Consider the following 23,286-nt stretch of genomic DNA (forward strand, 5'->3'; position numbering starts at 1 on the left):
AATGTGAAAATTCAAGTGGTAATGAATTATTTGGTGAAGATATTACAGTATTTATGTCTAACCATGTTCTTACTTTCCTAAATATTTGTTGCCTTCATAATTTTTAAAAGCTGCTTATAAGGCTTTTATAATTGATTAAAGTGATTTGTTATTATTGATAAATTTATGTTTAAAAAGGCATTTAAATCAACAAATATTGATTGAGCACTTATGTGACACACTGTTCTTAATGCTGAGGAATGCATTAGTGTATAAAAAGTTTGAAAAGTTAATGAAAATAAGTAGAGTGAGGTGATAGAGAATGAGGGAGGTGGAGCTAATCATATTGGGTAGTTGGAGAAGGCTTTTCTGAATTGGTGAATTACAAGGAGTCAGCTAAGGAAAGATACAGAGACCCATCATTCTAGGCAGGAGAAATACTAGGCACAAAGTCTTTAAGTCAGGAATAAGGTTGGAATTTAACAAAGAAGGACTGTGGGACTGAATTTTATTCCATAACAGGGTAAGTATTAGAAAATAAGGTAGACATATCAGTATGAGCCAGAATCTTTTTTTTTTTTTTTGAGATAGGATCTTGCTCTGTCACCCAGGCTGTAGTGCAGTGGCGCAATCATGGCTCACTGCAGCATCAAACTTCTGGGCCCAAGCAATCCTCCACCTCAGCCTCCTGAGTAGCTGAGACTACAGGCACATACCACCACACCCAGCTAATTTTTAAATTTTTTGTAGAGATTGGTCTTGCTGTGTTTCCGAGGCTGGTCTTGAACTCATGGGCTCAAGTGATCCTCCTGCCTCGGCCTCCTGAAGTGCAGGGATTATAGGCGAGAGCCACTGTGCCTGGCCCCAGAATCCTTTTTGGCCTTTTAAGTGAATAAAAATTTGTTTTATTTTGAATGAAATGGAAAAGCACTGGACAGTTTCTCACAAGGGACTGACTTGCTCTTATTTCCAGTTTCAAAAAATTACTCTGTCTACCTTATAGGGAATCATCTGAAGGAGGAGAAAGACTGAATGCAGAGAGTTAAGAGGCTGTTGCTATATTCTGTGTGAGAGATGGTGGTTACTTGGATCAGGGTGATAGGGGTAAAGATGGAGAAGGTGAGTGGTTCCACGGTATGTTCTGATGTGATTCCCGATGGGTTTTGCTGAAAATAATGTGAAGGGTGAAGGATAAGGAGGAATCTGGGATGTTCTTAGGTTTTTACAAAGCTCTTTGGTGGATAGTTGAAGCATTTGCTGACACAGGAGGAGAAACAGACAGGAGAAAGTGAAGATGAAATCAGTAATTTCTTTTTGGCTGAAGTTTGAGATGCATGTCATCCTTAGTTATGTTTAGTGGTCAGCTGAGTGGTGGGACACAGGTAAAAAATATGGAAATAATGTAGCTATTAGGAACTCTCTGAACTGACTGAATACTATCACCCAAGAAGAAGATTTTTTATAGACAAGGGTTGAATGCCTTAGACTGAGCCGCGGGGCATGCAGCTATATAGAAGTTGAGCAGAAAGAAGTTAGCTGAGAACCAGTGGTCAGCAAGGTAAGAGGAAAGGATAGGATAGGCTGGTGTCCCAGAAGCCAGGAGGAGAGTTCAACAGGAAAAAGTTAACCTTTTTCACTATTGCTGAGAATGAGATGAAGAAGGAAAGTCTGCAATGGTTTTGTCAATATTGAGGTCACTGATGACCTTTCTGAGAGTAATTTCAGTGGTGAGGAATGCTGAGAAGTCTTGTTAAGCAGATAAGAAGAGAATGGGAGGCGAGGAAGTAGAGAAGTAACTATCTCAAGATGATGTTGCTGTGAAGAGATCAGAAAAATGGGATAAAGCTAGAGGGACATAAGGGAAAGCTTTTGCTTTTTTGTTTTTTAGAGAGCATGTTTGCAGGTTGCTGGGAATAAATAGGTTGAGAAAGCACTTGGCATAGGAGAAGAAAATATAACTTATTCTAACGGGAAAAGCTGAGGTTGTTCGTATAGAAGCAGGTAGTTTGGAGCGTTTAATGAAGAAAACAGAAGGGAATTATGTGAAAGCTTCTCTTTTGCCCAGACACAGTGAACTATCAAGATCATCAGCTGAGTTGAGACGGCAGGAAAGAAGGGGGTCTGAGGATAGGACATTATGAAAAAATAATAGTTTTGGAGAAATTGCCTTAAGGATATTTGTGGAATCAAATGTGTGGGTTTTAAGTGCTTTAAATTAACCTGTTTTACCATGCTTTAAAGTTCTTAGGTTTAGGCCAGCGCCGTGGCTCATGCCGGTAATATCAGCCCATGGTTGCTGAGGCGGGTGGATCACCTGAGGTCAGGAGTTCGAGACCAGTCTGTTCAACATGGTGAAATGCCGTCTCTATTAAAAATAGAAAAATTAGCTAAGTGTGGTGGTGCATGCTTGTAGTCTCAGCTACTGGGAAGGCTGGGGCAGGAGAATTGCTTGAACCTGGGAGACGGAGGTTTTAGTGAGCCAAGATCATGCCACTGCACTCCTGCCTGGGCAACAGAGAGACTCCATCTCAAAAAAAAAAAAAAAAAAAAAAAAGTAAAGTTCAGAGGTTTAATAGCAGTGAAGAAGTTTACTATATTATTTCAAGGTATTGCCAGGAAACAGAGATTTAAAGTAGTGGTTTCTTCTCTGATTTGCCATTGGTCACACCACTCTGTCCAGCCACTTTACATGGTGTCTCCTGCTTGCCCTTTGGAGACATTTGACTAGGCAACATCTGGAGACTAGAAAGAGATAATCAAAGACATGTTAGTAACGGATTAACTTTTTAAGTATTCAGATGTTAGATAATATGGATCAAGTACAGATACATACCAAATAGCATGTTTGGGGCTCATATTGCAGATTGAATGCTAAATACAGATGGTTGTACAGGAATCTAAATAATGAAAATTATTTAACTGTTGACCCAAATATGTAACTTGGATTACTGGGTTATTAAACTGGCTAAAAATAAGAACCTGAAACTGATCTGGTGAAGCTTACTTTTTTCTTCTTTTGACTTGTTAACAGAATCAATAAGGTGTGATTAAGTCAACTACTTACACATACATACATACATACAAGACAGCAGATTTTCTATATTGGCAGCTCATAAGCCTCAAGGCAAACATTTGAACAAGGACACAGTCTATTTAGTAAGCCATGCATGCTTTATATTTTAAGTTTTAAGCCAAAAAATATTTTGAAATTAGCAGGATATTAAAGATAGAAAGCATATTTTTGTCATGGCAAAGCAAGTAGGTATGATTTTGGAGGGCAGAAATAAGGTGTGCTTTAGTCTAATACTACTCAAACTTTAATGTGCCTATGAATCCCCTGAGAATCTTGTTAAAATACATATTTTGATTCAGTAGTTTTGGGAACCCCAATATTCTGCATTTCTAACAAGACCCCAGGTGATGTGGTGGCCGCTGTTCTAGCAACCTCATTTTAAGTAGAAGGCTTTAGCCTTCCTGGGGGAAGTGGGGTTTGAATTGGGACATGAATAATTGTAAAATACAGGTTCTTTATTTTCTCCCTCCTCAACTATCACGTTCTCCTCCCTTTTTATAAGGTAGTAACTGTAACTATTAAGGCAGGAAAATGAAATTTCTTTTTCTTTTCTTTTTTTTTTTTTTTACAAAGTACTTATAATACACAATGTTGGAGAAGTTTGAACAATAAGTTTCTCTCCTCTAAGGCCAAATGTTGAAGTCAATCTAATTGGAAGAGAAATGGGAAATGAATCTCAAAATTAGTTAATGACAAAATTCTGCTGGATAGTGAAAGTGAAATACAGCCACCGACAGAATAAACCTTAAAGGCCATATGAGTAAGAAGGGAGGAAGTAGAATTTCAGTTGAGTAAGTATGAGGGGTTGGAAGGCAGCAACTAGATACAAGGATAATGAGCTATTAGGCAAGACCAGGAGTGAACATGGGAGTTACTGTTTCTGGAATGTCCCCTGTATGTTGTTGCAACTCAAACAATACAAAGTAACCACCAGAACGCTGGACAATCCAGTAAAGGTGCTGCTGGTAATAAAACATGAAACTATATCTTATGCTTGGTCAAGACGTGTCAAATCTGTATCTGAAATAGTGAATGAATGAGATCAGATGTTGTCCAGAGAAGGAAAATCAAATGATAAAAGTGTTGAGAGAGGGGCAGCTCTTGAAGGAAGATGGAATAAGAACATGGAAACTCCTGTGTGGAAAGAAAAGGCCAAGAGGTCTGCTAAATCAAGAGTATTGTGAATAAGTGAGTACAACCTGAACAAATACAAAGCAGTGCTATTTCACATGAACATCTACCATGTTATTCCATATGCCTTGAGATTTTTGATGCTGAACAAATCTTGCCAAGCCTGCTGCCCTTTGCAGATGTGAGAATGCCTATTGCCCTCCCTGTTTTCTTTGTAATGAATTTCTCCTTTCTGCTTCCTTTAAGACTCACTAAGAGCCTAACCTGCTTTTGTCTAAACCCTCCATACAGAGTTAGGTGCCCCCAGACCCAGTTCTCTGACTTCCATAGCCTCATTTACATGCCTCTGCTTGCAGTGTTTACATCCTTGTCTCTTTCTCTAGCCTCACATTCCTTTGTAGGAAGGGACTGTGCCATGGTAATCTTTGCATTCCCCAGTTGTGCGGCTGACACATGCCCTAAGCTCGGTTTATGTTAGCTGGAAGGAAACAAAATGGGATGAATGAAAAAAAATGAAAAGATGACGAGATTTTCAACAACAATTTAAAGTGGACGGAATAAAAAGGATTTAATTCTGTCTTGACAAAATAGTTTTATTAGAAAATTGCAAAAACATTCTTTTTAGTGAAAGCTTTTCACTAAAATATTTTACATAATTACATATTGCAAGTTTGATGTGATATGTAAAATATTGTTTTACATATCCTGAAGTACTCTATTGAAAAATATAAAATTATGTAAAACATAATAAAAATATAAAGTTATGTAAAACAATTTTGTGTATTTTAAACAAATTATTTTATGCAAAACAATTTTACATAAAACACAATTTTATATAAAACAAAATTTTGTGTTTTTAAATAGTAGAATACTTTTTGGCTTAGGGCAAACATTCATTTTGGGTTAGTGCAAACTCATTCTTTAATAAACATGACAGGTGGCTAAATTATCACTGGATTTCAGTGACTTTCTGAGTTGCACTGGGTTACTGACATCTCTGTCTCATGATTTGGGGGTGGCCAGAACCCCTCTGAAGTTCAGGATAGGATCTTCCAGGAGATACAGTGATCAGAATGCCAAGACTCTTGATGAACTGTTTTCAAGATGTAAGTCACAGTATGGTAAGAAGTACAAATTAGTATATTTTAAACTGCATATAAATCATGAAGAATTTCAGAATAAAGCGGTGACCAGTAAAGCTTCTTAAAAGAGGTATGTTTTGAAATAGTATTTGGTAGAAGTTACCGTCATTGTGTGGAAGGGAATATGGTGAGACCCTTATCAGTAAGGGATTGTTGTGACAATATGTGTCCAGCTGATTCAGTGGGGAGGAAATGGCAGTCACAATCTGTGTGAATTTATTTAAGCCTCAATTATGGAGATATTTAGGCTTGGTCAGATTTTCCCAAATGGTGGAAACAACCTTGTTCTGTCAAGTGTGAATCATGGCAGACTTGAGCAGCATAGCACTATTCCATTCTCTTACCTGCTTACTTATGATGAAACGTTTTATTTGAGGTAATATGACAGTATTAGTCTAACTTTTTAAAGCGAAACATTTATTACAAATTATTTCCAAACTTTGAGTTTCTTGACCTTTCTTGACCTAAAAAATGTTCTACATATATATGTATGTTAGTGAAACCTGAACTTCAGGGGTACTTGGAGGCTTCAGTTGGAAATGAATCTCAGATTTGTTTTTAACAAAGGTCTTAAATTAGTTAATTGTGTAAGAATTTACAGCAAAGCTAGGAGTAACATACTCCAACCTTTGTTTTGTAATTCATGTTGTCTTAAATATGAATTATAAGATTATTTACTTTCTCATTGGAACTTTAGATAGCAGTGATTATCTTATTTTTCAATCATTCAAAATTTTGAATTTTAATTTCTCTCTTACTCATATAAATACCAGCAATGTTCCCAGTGTGAAGAGACAGGATACATTAATTACAGCAAATCAAGCAGATTCTTACAGGAACAGGGGAAGAAGAGAGCATTCATTAAGATCTAGTATGTGTCAGGAGGTTGTTAGGCAGTTTGCTAATCAAAATTCTGTGAAAGATTTTTATTTTCAAGTATTTGTTTCTCAGCAGGAAACAAATGCCACAATAACTAGGGTTCAACAGTAAAAAAAAAAAAAATAATGATGATGAAGGGCCTATATGCAGAGTTGTGGACAGGATTAAGGCAAGCCATGGGGTGTGGCAGGGTGCCCAGGCTTTTGTGGTCCTGACACAGGCTGGTGAAGACAGGTGCCTGGAAGCAGGGTTGTGTGAGAGGACCCAGTCCCCATCACGGTGAGGCCAAGAGGACTCAGAGGGGCAACACGATCTGAAATTCACCTCCCACCCTCGGAATTCCTGTTTGTGTGTTTCGTTGGCCAAATCTAACCAGGAGCCAGGGGGCAGGAGAGCCTGAGGTAACTCAGTATGTGGAGCTATCTCGTGAGACATAGAACTTGGCAGTAAGGTGCTGAGATGGTTGTGTGGGGTAAATGAATATTTAACACCATCTTCTTTCTCAGAGTTCTAAATAAGGACTTTTGAAAACCATTCTTTAAAAAATCATCCTTTTAGTCATTGTTTTAATATTGAGGAAAATAATGCTATAGTCATATTCCTGAGGAATGTCTAAAAATCTGATTGAGAATGCTGTGGTTCTTAAACCAGCTTTGAGCTTCATGGCATTCAAGGAAAACAGGAAACCGTATGTTGTTTGTAGCTCTCACTGCCTATTTGCAGGTGCAGCAATTTATCATTCTTGAGGCAGGAATTATTAGTGGAAACTTATCACAGAATTGTTAATATAGCAATATAGAGACACTGAGCAACGTAACATAGCAGTTTCATTAAAAGTATGTAAATATACATTTGAATGTTTCTTATATTAGTCATCTTTGGTTTAAATTCAAGTTTGGATGTCAAATTGTAGATTTCAGTTTCATTGTGTCCATAAACTTTCTTCTTTTGTCCAAGAAGTTTTTCACTTTTTAGATCTTTTTTTATTTCATTTTGAAAATTTGGTGTCCCCACATAAATACACAAAAGCAATTATTTTTTATTTACTTTCAAAACCTAAGTTATGGTTATTTTGATATGTGAATATAAAACATAAACTAATTCATAAGTACATACTGTAGAGGGATTTTTAAATGAGTTTTCCTATCATGCATTTTTATAGACTTTTAGATCAATCCTGCATCTATATAAAATTTACTGGGTTGTGAATAAACTAAACACAGATGTTTATTCTTACAAAATGGCCTAATGTCTATAGATCAAGACTTAAAGATCAAGAAGTAAAGAATATGTATAGATCAAGACTTAAAGTACCATCAATTATATGATACATTTGCAATTACTAAAGATTTTCTTGATAAGTGAGTTAGGTAAGGTATGGCCAAACTTGGGGCGGGGGACCTTGACACTGAGATGAGATGATCTTAATCAGTAGAAATTCTATAGAAAATGTAAGGATTGTAATTCTATAGAAAATTAATGGCTTTGCTGTCCCACAAAGCCCTATGTCATGCATCTGATGTAATATTAAATATGATATATTTATATATTGATACAATGGGTTTAATTGAAATAATCTTGTGAGTATATCTGCATATTAAGTTTTCATTACAAAAGTTATTTTAATTTTAATAAAATGTAGAGGAGTTTCCTAAACTGTTAGCTTGCTACTTTTTTAAGGTTTTAAGCCTTTGTTTTAGATTTTAAGTGAAACACTACCACACATGCCTCACATCTCTGAATTTGCAGGAGACCCTAATTTGTGCATTGCCTTAAGGTAATGCTTCTTTCTCAGTAGTTGGCAAAGTCACTGTGCCCTGTAACACAAGTGTTTCCTTTGAAATCTGAGCCTCGTGCATTTTCCCTATAACTACAAAGTCTATTCAGAATGGGTGAAGCACAACACTTAAAATACCTGGAGTAATTGAATTGTAAGGAATGCAATACAGCTGCTTGCCATAGTGCATTTAATACCAGATGATTTAGTCACAAAAGCATCTCACACTCTTTCAGCACAGATTTATTTACTTATTTATTTCATTGACATCTGGGAGAAAATTACGTAGCTTTACAGATTTTATAATGAGTCATTATATTTGAAATTTGAATCTGATGTATTCTGAACTGTCCAATGTGAGATTTTCATAGACCAACAAACTATTGGGATATCTTGGAAGTTAGGTTATTGCTGTAGTTAGGATCACGTTGACAACTTACTCTATCAGATTCTTGGATTGTAGTTTCTGATTTAAATAGGAAAACACAAAAGATTTGGGGAGGGATCGAAATAAGATGGATGATTTACAAACCTATTTTATTTCAGAAGTGGTAGCATAGTAAGAATTATATTTTAAAGCAGTATTTTTAAAAAGATAATTCTGTATGTCTTTGATTTTCTCAAATCACTTCTGCATTCATGAGCTTGAAAAATTCTGGTGTTCCTGATAGCTGTGCAAAAAATTATATTTAGAAGTCTGTGCTTTATTTAAATGTTTTACCATCATATTTTCAGGACTAAACTGAAGAGAGGCCTGGTTTTAACTTTTTATTAAGATTATCTTCTTACTCAACTAAATGGAAAGTTTTATTGAAGGTTCTATGTTGTATTTATCTGTTATTAACAATATCAAAAATACTTCGAAGAAATTGAGCTCTGCTCTCATGGGCTTATAATTAGAAAATCTGAAATCTCCTTGGTTATCACAAAACGGCTTCTCAAACAGCAGTTTGAGAACAGCTTTTGCTTCTTAGGTAATTGAGATGCTCTTCATTGTCATTTTAATTGTCATCAGATGCCTTTATTTGTCACCAGAAATGTTATTTTACAGCTAATTCTTATGGGATACTACAAGCAATACAGGGTATCATCTAAGAGACTGTGAAGTACAAACAATGGAATTGGAAAGCTAAGTCTTTTCGATTTAAGTACAAAAGAATTCGGAAAGACTTATTTCAGCTCTGTAATGTTAGAGATAAGGAAATAGAAACCAAACTTGATATAATCAAAGATATAAATTTGGAAATAAACAATTTAAATGGGAAAGAGAACTCTTTCAGGGTGTTTCATGTATTTTATGGTTTGAGTCATTTGAACTGCATACTTTTGTCTCTGTCTGTATAATAAAAGAAGAAGAAAATTGATCACGAATGCCCTTGACTTATATAGGTCCAGAACACACAGCACTAAAGAAGGGGTATTTTCAGCACCATTGAGCATAATTCTGTCATTACTTCTGTCAGCCCTTGACTGCTCAGAACTGGGATAGGTAGGATTAGAGATATTGGAGTGCTTTTCTGAGTTAAGCATGCACATTTATGTGTCTCTAAAGAAGGATGTTTGGGGAATTTATTGTTCAAAACTTATTGCAAATGCTAAGACAGTTTTAAAAATAATTTTATCATTATTTTCAGCTTTCACTAGTGGAAAGGTAAGACTTTAGAGCCTCCAGCCTAGATCCGGACTTCCAGCATAACTGCCTTTGCAATGCCACCATATTTTCATTAGATTATTACTTTGCCAGAGAGAAATGCATACTTTATTTTGCTTTGTAGATTCAAGGGGTACAGGTGCAGGTTTGTTACATGGATATCTTGTATAATAGATATCTTGGGCTTCTAGTGTGCCCATCATCCAAATAGTGAACATTGTACCCAATTACCAATAAGTGATTTTTCATTCCTTATCCTTCCCATATTCCTCCCTTTTGGAGTCCCCAGTGCCTATTATTTTCCTCTGTATGTCCATGCATGTGCCCACTGTTTAACTCCCACTTATAAGTGAGAGCATGCAGTATTTGACTTTTTGTGTCTGAGCTAATGCAATTTTAAAAGTCCATATTGTGAATTATATCATGGGCCAGTATTTGTCATCTAATTAGGCTACTTAATGGTATAATAATCCAATTAGGAATTCTTTTTGGCATTTATTTTGGAAGTCCATGAAGGCTACATCAGTTTTGCAAAAAGTTGTACAACAAATTAAATCATTTCTATATTATCTATACTATGTAAAATTTTTAGATGATTTATTAGAATTGTTGCTATTTTCCAGTTTTTTTGAGAAAGGTTTATGTTATCTATTTAAGACATTTTTCTCAGCATGTCTTTAAAAGTCTCATTGTAGCTTCATCCAGTTTGATGAAAGTTTCTACAGTAGCCAAAAATCTTGCAATCCTATTTCTTTATATAGGGACTAGCATTTAACAATTATGAAGTTATGTAAGAGTTTCTAGTCAATAATTATTTCTGTGTAGTGGTTAGGGTGTTAAGCTATCCATGCTGGTCAACTTTTTATTAAAATTTCATTATTTACTAATTTATTTTATTTATTGAGGAATCTAAAGAATTCTGTAAAACTACTTAACAAATTCAGTGTCATCCTGGTCTCTGTGGTAGACTAATTACAACTTACCAAACAACTTTGTGGATAAATGAAGGCCCATCACCTCCACCCCACTAATCTTTGGGGGTAATTTATATGTGAAAGTCTGATTACACAAATTTGCATCAAGCATATAATCTCATAAAACTTTATATCCTTTAATGTAATCCAAAACAATGCTAATTAATGGAAAACATATTTAACATTAGATCTTCTTTGTGAAATTAATGTTTGATATTTATTTGAAAAATAACACCTTCCATTTTAGTTTTTCATTAACATTCTTGAAACCTCAATTATCAGAAAATACTCTCTTCAGACAAATTCTTAGTTATTAATTATTGGTCTTCAACTCTTGTTTAATGTAGTACTATAATAATTTTGAAGTTATAAAGAGTAAACAAGCCCCAGGAAATGAATTTTCATATTATGTAAATCTGGAAAGAGTATTAATTTACTATGGTCAAGAAGACATATTTGAAAATCCTTAAATCTTTTTAAGAGAAAAAAACTCTGTGTCAAAGAGAATGAAAAAGTTGTATCACTAATTACTGTTTTTGCATAATATACAGTGATGCAACCTACTGGTAAGCAATACTGCTGGCCTAAATTACATTCTTGAATGATTTCCAGCTGTCATTGACTCTTATTCGAGCACCATAGCAGGTGTTCCAGTGGGAGCTCATTCATGTTTCACAAAGGATAGCAAATTTTTATGTGTCTAGATAGCTACATAATTTCTCATTTCTATGATATTTTAGTACTAAAGTTACTATGTATTTGTAGGTTTACCAGTTTTCAGTTATTGTTTGTTTGTTTTTTTGAGACTGAGTCCCGCTCTGTCACCCAGGCTGGAGTGCAGTGGCGCGATCTTGGAATTACAGACGTGAACCACCGACTTTTTTTTTTTTTTTTTTTTTTAAAGAGACAAGTTCTTACATTGTGGCCCAGGCTAGAGTGCAGTAGTGTGATCATAGCTCTCATAGCTCACTGCAGCCTCAAACTCCCTTGATCCTTACAACTTAGCCTCCCAGCTTGTTGGGACTACAGGCACGTGACACCGTACCAGCTAAATTTTTCATTTTTTACTTTTTGTAAAGACAGGTCTCCACATATTGCCCAGGCTGGTCTGGAACTCCTGGCCTCAAGTGATCCTACCACCCTCGCCTCCCGCAAAGTGCTGGGAATATGGGCATGAGCCACTATACTTGGCCTGGTTTAATTTTGAAAGTTATCTGTCAAAAAGTTTAAAATTTCTCATACACACACTTGAGATGAGAAAGCCTTCATGCTGAACTAGTTTAAAAATATCATTGGAGACAAAGAATGTCAATAGTATTCTAAATATTTCCTTAAGTAATAAAACTTCATTGAAGGCTTAACTATGCTCTAAGAAGGAACAACTTTCAGATGTAGTTGGGAAATAGAGTTGTTTTCATTTTTGCACACCTCAAGTGTATAGAAATGGGTACCCAAGTACTCATTTTATAGAGAAGTGGCAATTGTAGTGTGGTTTGTCTTTAAATTAGTGCTGGGTGAATAGTTCAGAGGAATTAAAAAAGAAGCTCTTTGGGCCATCTTGATTTAATTTGTAAACCTGATTTTAAATAGAAATGTGTAGGCACTAACCTACACTTAATGGGGTGGGTATAACTTATTGGCAGTTTTAAAACGTGAAATATGTTGTAGCTTTAACAAATATGTACCATGCTTATTGTTAAGTCATGATAGAATTTCTTTCAATAAGTTTTTAAGACTTGATTTGTATTATTGAACTTGACCTAAACAGGTATGCTTTATTCGATTCTGTGAATAGATAATTACTTTTAGTCATTAATATTAATATTGATAAAGAACTAAATTTTAGTTACACGCCCCTCTGCTTCAGCACTTATATTAAAATACTGTATGCTATTATTTTAGCAATATTATAGTTTATTCAGTATGCTTTTCCCAGTATTTTTAATGGATTAAATAAAATCATAAGTCATACCTTAAATACAGCTTATGCATTGTATATATTCAACATTGAATTTTAGTCCTCAAAGTGATCGGAATTACCTTCTATTTCAGCTAACAAATTTACAAATAAGAAAAATTAGCTTAAAGTATTTGAATAATATGTTTTACGTTTTATTCCAATTTCTATACAACAGAAATATAAGCAAACTTGAAACACTTAAATAGGCTGTAGTATATTAAACTACTTGTATATCTTTTCTAAAAAGGATCCATTTTCAATTTCATAGGGAAAACTGACACCTAAGATTGTAGAATCGTGTGTGAAACAAGAGTAAATTGAACTTGAGTAGAGGCCATGAGGATTCTTCTAAGAGCTCAGCTGGATAGTCCTCACTTGAGGTGTCTCATGATTGCCCTGACTTGAGTTGCTGTCATCTGAGGGCTGGCAAACTCACAGGTCACATGCCTCAGCTGGAAGAACTCACGTCTCTGGAGCTCTCTCCATATTTTCTTTCCAGCTACCTATTCATGGTAACTGGACTCCTAATTCATTGGCTTAGGTCTGTCACGATGTGTCTTAACAGGAAAAAAAAAAGAAAAAAAAAGAAGCTTTGTTTCCTAACCTAGCTACCGACGTCTCCCAGCCTCTTTCTGTTTATTAGAAGTGAGTCACTATTTAGCTCAAATTCAAGGGAAGAGGGGGGAATTCAACTCCACCTTTGGTGGAAAGGATATTTTAAAACCATCACAATTGTTTCAAGGCAATTATTTTTAGACTTCCAGGAACTGTTTCTATTTTTCCTCTGTTTTCTGGCTGCTCTTTGAATATGAGATTGATACATTAAAAAAAAAACCTACAGATAAGTGTAGTTATGTCCTATGTATAACTAGAGTACTCTGCAAGAATCTGATTTCCTGGATTGCAGACAATGATTTGTCCCCTAAGGACAACCTATGTCTTTAGGGACTCCATCTGGAAACCTGCTTACTTTTGAGAGACGATTACTTCTCCAACTTTCTAGATACAAAAGGAAATCAACATTTTGCCCATTTTTTGGGACTTCAACCAAATTCAGTGTTTCTTACTTAATTCTTCTTTGGACAAATAGTGACCACAACTTGAATTATACTTTTGTATAATAAACATTATGTATAATTATAAAATTAGGTCAAAGTTAAATGGTAAAGTTAATTAATAATATGCCTGTAATTGGCAAATAAAGTGCTTACCTGATAATACTTGTTTATAGCATTTGTTTCTGATGTCCATGTCTTAAAACCATTCATCTTGAATATTTGACACTAATTGAAAGTAAAATTAAAACTTTTATGAAAAGCAGCAACTCTTGCTGCTCTTGTATTTTTAGTCGCATATACACTATTTTTGTATTTTTGCTAGAAAATTAAGATACACTAATGATGATAATAAACTTATTCTAATTTTGTATAAATTTCCCTTTGTGATTTGATCCATATTTCAGAGCCACAATGGAATGGGGAGGAATATTCACCAATGAAAAATTATATGAATGAATTAGGAATCTTCTTCTCCTCAAACATACATTTCTTTTTCCATGCCTCTTTGTCCCTAGGGTGTTTTCCTTTTGGCGTATTGACATGATTAGATTCCCTGTATCCTTTAAAAATCAAAGCAAGTGAACAAATTCTCTCTAGACTCTGGCATCTCATCTATAGCTTCTGCCACATTTCTCTTCCTCTCTAAAGTATTGAGAAAGTAACTCACATTTGTTTTCTGTACTTTTTCTTTCTCTTCACTTATTAATGCTGTGTGTTCTGATTTCTTCACCCATCATTGATCTGAAGTTGCTTTTAGTCATGAATTAGTACTTAGGGAATCTTGGTTTTCTGTCATTCACACTTGTTACCCATTCTCTACTCCCAAAAATATCTTCTCTCTCTCATTGCTTTATAATTTCATATTAATTAGTTTTTCTGTAACCTCTTTTATCCTGTCTTGCCTGGCTTCTTTTGTTGTCTTGTTAGAGTTTTTTCCTTTTAGATTTTGATAACCCCAGAATTTTCTTTTTTATTCCTCTTCTCATTCTATATAATATTCCCGAATAAATTTATCTCTGGGTGAATAACTTCAAGATTCATATCCTCAGAGCACATTTTTCCTCTGGACCCCCAGTCATGTAGTTCTGCTCTCTACTTGGCATATGTGCCCTCATACATCACCGTTGAAATATGCATGGAAATACCTAGACACACACTTGTATTACAACCATCTATTTCTCTTTCCCTATTTCCTTTCTTCCAATTTAGTAGTATCATCGGTCTTACCTTTTCTTTCCCTTACCACCTACTCCAGCCATTTATCAAGTTCTAGGAGTTTAAATTTCTTTTTTTTTTGTATCTTTATTATTATTATTATTATTATTATACTTTAAGTTTTAGGGTACATGTGCACAATGTGCAGGTTAGTTACATATGTATACATGTGCCATGCTGGTGTGCTGCACCCATTAACTCATCATTTAGCATTAGGTATATCTCCTAATGCTATGCCTCCCCCCTCCCCCCACCCCACAACAGTCCCCAGAGTGTGATGTTCCCCTTCCTGTGTCCATGTGTTCTCATTGTTCAATTCCCATCTTTAAATTTCTAAACATCATTTCACTGTCTACTCTTTTCAGCTTCATCACTGTCACTTGGGTTGTGTCCTCAGGTTCCATTCCCAGATTTGTTTTCCCATTTTTGTAACATGCCCGGAGTCTGTAATTGTAGTGCTAAGATTGAACCCAGGTCTGCCTAACTTGGTGTTTTTACCAGCACACATACTATACTGCATATTTTTCAAATTAATAAGTTGAATACTAAACCCAGAACTTGCAAAATTATTTCAGTAATCATTTCACTAAAATAACTTAATCAGTGATTTAAATTATTTCTTTTTAAATCATTTTAAAAGAATGAATTTGTCATTATTTAATTTTAATTTTATGTCTACATATATTTTATGAGAATCAGATTTGTTAATCATTCATGTATTTAACAAGCATTTATTAATCACCTTGTCCAGATGATAGACACTAGAAAATAGACCAAAGATACCAGCAGCACTGTCCCATTCAATTTACAGTCTCATGAAAGAGATAGATATGTAAGCAAATACTGATATTACAATGTAATAAGTGCTAAACAAAGGAATGTAACAAAGCCTTAGGAGTCCTAAAGGGATAGCTTACATCTAAGAGAATTGATACGATGTCACAGAAAAAGTATTTTATAAAGCTGGATTGTGAAGGAAGAAAGAGTAGGGACTTGTCTGACAAATAACTGGGAGAAGGTTGCTTAGGGAGAGGAAACAATGTCAGCAAGAGCAAGGACTTGTATGCTTAATGATAGGGAAGAGTGGGACCCCGGACCTTGGACTTTATGTATATGGGGATTTGTTTTATGTGTTTAGACAGAGGAATCACTTCAGCATATTCGTGTTCACTTAAGTAATTCTAAACACGTATGGGGCAATTTGGAGGGTTAAGAGGTAGAGACAGGGAGATTGATTTGGAGGCCAGTGCAAAAACTTAGATGACTTTTGAGTCTGATGAGAATCCAGACTATGTTGTTGACTTTGTAAAGAAAGAAAGAAGAAAATGTAAGAACTGCTCAATGCTGTGTTCTGAAGAAGTGTCCAGATGCTACATGTGCACATTTTGCTTTTGTTTTAAACTGTAGACATGGGATGTAGAGCTGGAAAGATCTGCAGAATCCTGGGCTGAAAGTTGCTTGTGGGAACATGGACCTGCAAGCTTGCTTCCATCAATTGGACAGAATTTGGGAGCACACTGGGGAAGGTATCTTAAAGCACAACTTTTTCTTTCTGAAAACATAAGTGTTTAAAATGAAGTCCTTATTAATTCATCAGTACAATTTTTCAAAGACTTGGTGCCTGAAAGAAAAGTAATCACGAAACAAGTAACAAAAAATAAATGCCACACCAGAACAATCAGCAGTTTTTTAGACTTTAATGTAAATCATCTATTTATTAGTAATGTAATGGGCATAAAAATTTAAGTTTAATAATTTACGCCAAAGTGTCTTTCTACCAAATTATACCAATGTATTTTGCAATATTTAGTTTTGTATTTTCTCCAACTTTGCTTGCCCTCTGTGACTATTTTCTTTCTAATAGATATAGGCCCCCGACGTTTCATGTACAATCGTGGTATGATGAAGTGAAAGACTTTAGCTACCCATATGAACATGAATGCAACCCATATTGTCCATTCAGGTGTTCTGGCCCTGTATGTACACATTATACACAGGTATGTTTGGGGGGTATTATACTTAATTCCCCCAAATTGAGTTAATATAACTATGAAAGAAATTAGGCTAGTGAACTTGTCTTTCTTATTTAATATGGTTATTAAAAAAATTTATATGGATATTGATTATGTTGAATTGGCTTACAGAGTTCTATAAACAATGAAAATAATTATCACACAAAAAAGTCCAAACATCTACTTAAAAAGACATTATTTCAGTGATTTTGCATGTCAAACATTTTTAATATAGCCCCAGTAATATGGGGGGAAATTTACCATCTTCAGTGTCAAAGTTTTATCTCAAGGAATAAAAATATAGTTTTATTTACCAATGACATTCAATATTTACATGTGCAACATATATATATATATATATATATTTATATTTCGTGTTCACAATTGGTATGTTCTAAACTTCCAGATCAAACAACTAAAGGCAGATTGATAAAGCTCACTGCTGATCAGACTTATTATCAGTGAATATAAAGCAGATTGATTGTTCTGTATGCTTTTGCATGTGATAAGATTGACCAGCATCAAACTACCTGATAACCAGTGGCATGATGAAAAGATCATGTTGTATAAGAAATCTGAACATGTAAATTTTTGCTCCAGTATTTGCTGTTTAGGATGTGATTTTCTGTTCCTTTGTCAGAAAAGTTTCTTCATAGAAATGTTAATATGACATTAGGTTTGTGAGGATGTAACTTTTGAATTATTTACTAAATTTGCATTTGAAAATGCTTGCATTTTATAACCAGACACAGTTATTTTTCTGTAGCTCTGTTTTTAAAATTGAATTAGGTATTACTCAAGGTCTCAGGAAAAAGACCCTTTTTGATTTGATCTCAGTTCATTTTGAATGATAAACGTTGGCTTCTCACATTCAAATTTTATGCATTTTTCTCTCAGAAGTGTTGTCCTATTTCATTTCAGCCTGCTTTTTCTGAGCCTTTCATTTTTCTAACATAGGTCGTGTGGGCAACTAGTAACAGAATCGGTTGTGCCATTAATTTGTGTCATAACATGAACATCTGGGGGCAGATATGGCCCAAAGCTGTCTACCTGGTGTGCAATTACTCCCCAAAGTGAGTAGACAAAACACTACGTTCAGATGTACATTTTTCTTAACAAAATGAAAATACCTTTACGTTCCTGATTGTTCCCCATTTTCAGTGTGTATCACTGAATGAAGTGTATTATTTTAATTCTGTTTATTTAATATGGCAACAATTGTAGTTGCCTAATGCATAAAATAAATGCATAAAGGGGGATATGAAATATGAAAGTATAATCTTTGTGAATATGGGAACCATATTTTTATGTCTTTGGTTTTACTCACTATACTATCCATAAATATTGAATAATTGTTATTTATTAGAGATTAACAACTATACATTAATTGAGAAATGTATTTTCATCTGTGTAAAGACCATTTAAGGGATTATGTTAACAATGTGACACAATCATATTTAGGGTCAAATTCAAGTTTAATAATGTGTTTTTATTAAAGTAAATGGAATATAGTGAATATTCCATGGCAGAGTTTGGCTTTCTGCAAAAGTTTGATTTTGTAATTTTTAACAATATGTGTTATAAATTACTTTGTAAATTTTCAAAATGAGGCAGTAATTTATATTTAAACCTAGTAACCAGAAGGGCTCTATAATAAATTATATGAATGTCTTAAATCTATACGCCAAAATAATTACTTAGAATGTTCATATATAGTGATGTTTCACAATGTTTTATAAATTATGCCATTAGACTACTTTTTAATAGAGCGTATCATCTCTTAAAGGGGAAACTGGTGGGGCCATGCCCCTTACAAACATGGGCGGCCCTGTTCTGCTTGCCCACCTAGTTTTGGAGGGGGCTGTAGAGAAAATCTGTGCTACAAAGGTAAGTGCTATTGTGTTGTGGTATTCATGTTGATTTATATTTTAATCCAGCTCCTGCATTACTTATGTTTAAAAAAGCCAGAAGTGCACTTAATGATTACACGAAAAGTATCTAGAACTCTATTTCAAATATTTTGAAGAAATCTTTTACAAATATTTATATTACTAATAAGTTTGTTATATGAAAATTTTAAAGTTCCATGGTTATTTCAGGTAACTATTTCTGATTCTACTTTGAAATTACCCCAGAATGACAAGTATATTTATATTCTTAAAAAGAGTCATCTTGATGTATGGTTGACTAGAGTTATTTCCATAACTGTCATCTTTTTTTAAAGGATTTAGTAACTTAACACAATTTATTTTTAGCACTTTAAACATTTTTAACAAAATACCCCTTTGTGTATCTTATTGAACCATGCTCAATGAATTATGTTGATTTTTCACTTCTCACTGCACACTATTCAATTTGTCATGCTAAAATAATAGGAAAAGTATAATAGTAATATAAAACTACTATAAAAGTAGTACTGTCAAATGCATTTGATATCTTAAAAAGTAAATATGGTGTCCTGTTTATAGCACATAAACTGTTATGACAAAGCTTTGTGAAAAGTCATGCACTTGTGCATTCAAGTGAACATTTTTTACTGCCTTGTACTTTTTTCTTGATGACTAAAAGAGGAATAATGTAGACGAAGTGTATTAGGAAATACTTGAACAATTGCAGCCCTTTTTTACTGCTCATAATGACACGTGTCTTTTTTTCCCTTAATGACGCATTAACTAAAATGAGTAGACAAGAAGTGCCCATATATGTCCTTCTGTTGTGTAAGCCATTTTAAAATTCCTAGAAGCGTTTGCAGCATTTTTTCCTTGTGTGGGTGTTTTTCATATTCTCTGTGTCCAAACCTCCAACCTACCTGCCTCTTACCCGGTGACCATTATCTTTTACTTAAAGCTGACTTTCTTGTGACTTCATACTTTTTTTTTAGGTTCTGAGTTCTTGGGCATGCATCAAAATTATACACCTCTCCAAAATGTGCCATTGTCAAGCCTTTGATAAAGGCCAGTCTGGAAATAAACATTAAATTCAAAGTTTGAAATTACTCTCCATACTCAAGTTTAAATTTCTGCACATTGAATTTTCTTCTAAAGGAAAAAAACTCTATGGACATGGATTTTGTCGTAAATAATAAGGGCATGTAAATCCTTCTTTAGGCCACATTTCCATTTGGGAGAAGTCTAAATGTGATCCTCCTGAAAATATTAAGAATATGATTTTAATTGAAAACAAATTTGATTTTGCTAAGCCATAACCTTATTAGATCACTGTGTAGATTTCATGGTGTCATTATGAAAATCAAACAATGATATGTTGAAATATAAGCAAAGTTTAGAAGTGCCTTCATTGAATATTAGTCGAACATTAACATAAATGAATCAAGGACTTAAAGGCTTGTGTGTGTTCATTTATTCCACTGCAGTACCTAAGATCACCACCTTAAGCCAAAACCTGTGCAGAAAAACAGTACTGATTTTTCTAGTTCTAAATATTAAATAGGAGTATTAAAGTATATTATTATTTGATAATTCATGCACATGTAAAATAGGGTTAATATTTCCTAAATCTGCTTTCTCTAACAGAAGGGTCAGACAGGTATTATCCCCCTCGAGAAGAGGAAACAAATGAAATAGAACGACAGCAGTCACAAGTCCATGACACCCATGTCCGGACAAGATCAGATGATAGTAGCAGAAATGAAGTCATAAGCACACAGCAAATGTGTAAGACCTCCATATTACTTATAAAAATTTTCAAAGTACATAAATGGTATATCCATCAAGATTTTATTAATTTGAACATTTTTAGAATGGAAAAAATTTTGTCATTAGGCTATATATAATGAACTACAACTGCTTTTATATTATTTAAGTTATTTAGGTATTTTTTTCTTTGTAGCCCAAATTGTTTCTTGTGAAGTAAGATTAAGAGATCAGTGCAAAGGAACAACCTGCAATAGGTAATATTTGTTATTATTTTGAAAATTAATTGAATATAATAAATATTTTTATTTTGTACTGACATTCAGAGAAACTAAATTTTGTGCCCAATTACTTTTATTTAGGTACGAATGTCCTGCTGGCTGTTTGGATAGTAAAGCTAAAGTTATTGGCAGTGTACATTATGAAATGGTAAGTGTTATAAATGTAATTATTTGAGGATAGAGTCATTCCATGTAATATTTGATTTTTATTGTGCAAAATAACACCTTACATAAGTATAGATATTTTGCTCAGAAATGTTTATTTAATTGAAAGTCACATAAGTGGTAAATAGTTGGGACTTATGCAGAACTCTAATATTTTTAACATCTTTTTATCTCCTCCTTTTTTCCAAGCAATCCAGCATCTGTAGAGCTGCAATTCATTATGGTATAATAGACAATGATGGTGGCTGGGTAGATATCACTAGACAAGGAAGAAAGCATTATTTCATCAAGTCCAATAGAAATGGCATTCAAACAATTGGGTAAGTACCAAAATAATCTTTTGGACCAGATAATTTTAAATTGTAACAGTGAGCTAACACATTTTTTTTTAGAGCAAAGCATAGAATAATTTAAGAAGAAAGAATTTGGTTATTTTCAAGGTTCATTTTAGCTTGTAGTTTCTTTAGACAAAAAGAAGATAACGCATTTAAGGTCGAAGTTGAACTCTTTTGCTTTTAATGGGCATGCTAAAACTCCAAATTTTTGAGTTTCATTAAAAATGTATAAATTTACAGTTAATTCCCAATGTAAAGCAATACATTTTTTAGCTTGACAGAAAATACCCTGAGAAGGGTAAGTAATTTGCATATTCTTCCTGTCCTGTTTAGGGAAAATGGCTTATTTCATGCAACAGTAACTTTGTTGATAAGATAAATTACATTAGAGAAAAGAGCATTTTGAAAAGTTCTCTAAATATGTATTATGCTATGTCATCTTTCTTTTGTCCATTTAAAAGTATCCCAATATAAAAGCATTTAATTTTATTAATGTTTCTCCTATTAAGTGTACCAAATACCTTATTCCAAAACACTGTGCATTACATGTACCGTATAGAAAGTAGAAAAATGGAGGCTTTTGAAATACCTCTTTAGTGTCTTTTTTTTCCCTCTAAGTAAAACAGTAAACATTACTGAAGTTCATACAGAACTCCTTTTCTTAGGAAATTTGACATTGTCTATTTTGTTACAATACAGTTGCATGAAACTTCACAGTGGGGTTAAGTTAGAATTAATAACTATAAAAAACTATTAGGAACGCTCAAAAATTTGTGGAATGATCTCCTATACAGTCTTTTTTTTATTGTTGTTTTTCGTTTGTTTGTTTTGTTTTTTGTTTTTTGTCACCCAGACTGGAGTGCAGTGGTGTGATCTCAGGTCACTGCAACCTCCAACTTCTGGGCTCAAGTGATTCTCCTGCTTCAGTCTCCCAAGTAGCTGGAATACAGGTGCGTGCCACCATGCCCAGCTAATTTTTGTATTTTTAGTAGAGACGAGGTTTCACCATGTTGGCCAGGCTGGTCTTGAACTCCTGACCTCAGGTGATCCACCCGCCTCAGCCTCACAAAGTACTGGGATTACAGGTGTGAGCCACCACATCTGGCTTATACAGTCTTATTAAAAGGCTTGAAGGGTGGTTTTTAGCTGTTAGTGATAACTCTTTTTAGCCAAAAAAAAAATTTTTTTAAAGACAGTCTCACAAGTTCAACTTTTCCTGCCTCAGCCTCCCAAGTAACTGGGACTACAGGCACGTGCCACCATGTCCAACTAATTTTTGTTATTTTTAGTAGAGATGGGGTTTCACCAGGTTGGCGAGGCTGGTCTCAAACTCCTGACCTCAAGTGATCCACCAGCCTCAGCCTCCCATAGTGCCAGGATTACAGGCGTGAGCCACCACACTTGGCCTGAAGTTCTATAGAAATATTCATTAATTAACCTATTAACTTGGAAAACATTTATTACTTTCAATAAGTAATAAATATTAGTTATTAGCTTTAGTAAGCCAAGCAGTGGGTGTTCTGTTAAAGGACATTTATCCTGTTATTTACTTTTTTTCCTCTTAATTTTTAGTTATCTCTATTATAGAAATTCTCTTGAAACTTGAAGGCTATATTTAATAGATTGTATATTTTATGCCTCAAAGAATGTTATTTCTTTTGGACACATTATAGATGATGAATATTAAATACAGAATTTGAAGCTGATGGAAGTAAAGAATTGTTGAAATTTTACACCTTCAGTTCTGAGCTAATGTATTCAGAGAGTGTACCATGTTAAAGTACCATCACAAATAAGCCTTACCTTTTGCAACAGATGTTATATAAACCTATTAAAATTTTGATGTATAATTGTGTGCCTAATCTTATATTTCAGCTTTTTAATAATGCATGTGATGAGGAGAAGTTTATTCATTTTACTGTATAATTTTGCTAGATACTAGGGGGAACAAAAAAGGAATAATGGACGCTCCCTTAGTTACTTATTATTTTGTAGTCTTTT

General features: G+C 34.1%; 1 protein-coding gene across 2 annotated transcripts in view; it reads left to right on the top strand.

The window, feature by feature from the left end:
• Positions 1 to 23,286, top strand: part of CRISPLD1 (cysteine rich secretory protein LCCL domain containing 1) — a 54,679-nt gene that overhangs the window by 12,014 nt on the left and 19,379 nt on the right. Inside the window, exons 3-10 of one of the 2 annotated variants that reach the window (XM_003831302.6) lie at positions 16,247 to 16,365; positions 16,704 to 16,836; positions 17,809 to 17,924; positions 18,638 to 18,738; positions 20,385 to 20,525; positions 20,701 to 20,761; positions 20,867 to 20,933; positions 21,140 to 21,270. In XM_003831302.6, the coding sequence (XP_003831350.1) occupies positions 16,247 to 16,365; positions 16,704 to 16,836; positions 17,809 to 17,924; positions 18,638 to 18,738; positions 20,385 to 20,525; positions 20,701 to 20,761; positions 20,867 to 20,933; positions 21,140 to 21,270 (869 nt within the window). Of the gene's footprint in view, positions 1 to 16,246; positions 16,366 to 16,703; positions 16,837 to 17,808; positions 17,925 to 18,637; positions 18,739 to 20,384; positions 20,526 to 20,700; positions 20,762 to 20,866; positions 20,934 to 21,139; positions 21,271 to 23,286 lie in introns of those variants that run through there. The other variant, XM_008956677.4, reaches the window with a different exon arrangement.

The sequence above is a fragment of the Pan paniscus genome, chromosome 7, assembly GCF_029289425.2.
Source record: "Pan paniscus chromosome 7, NHGRI_mPanPan1-v2.0_pri, whole genome shotgun sequence".
Lineage (NCBI taxonomy): Eukaryota > Metazoa > Chordata > Mammalia > Primates > Hominidae > Pan > Pan paniscus.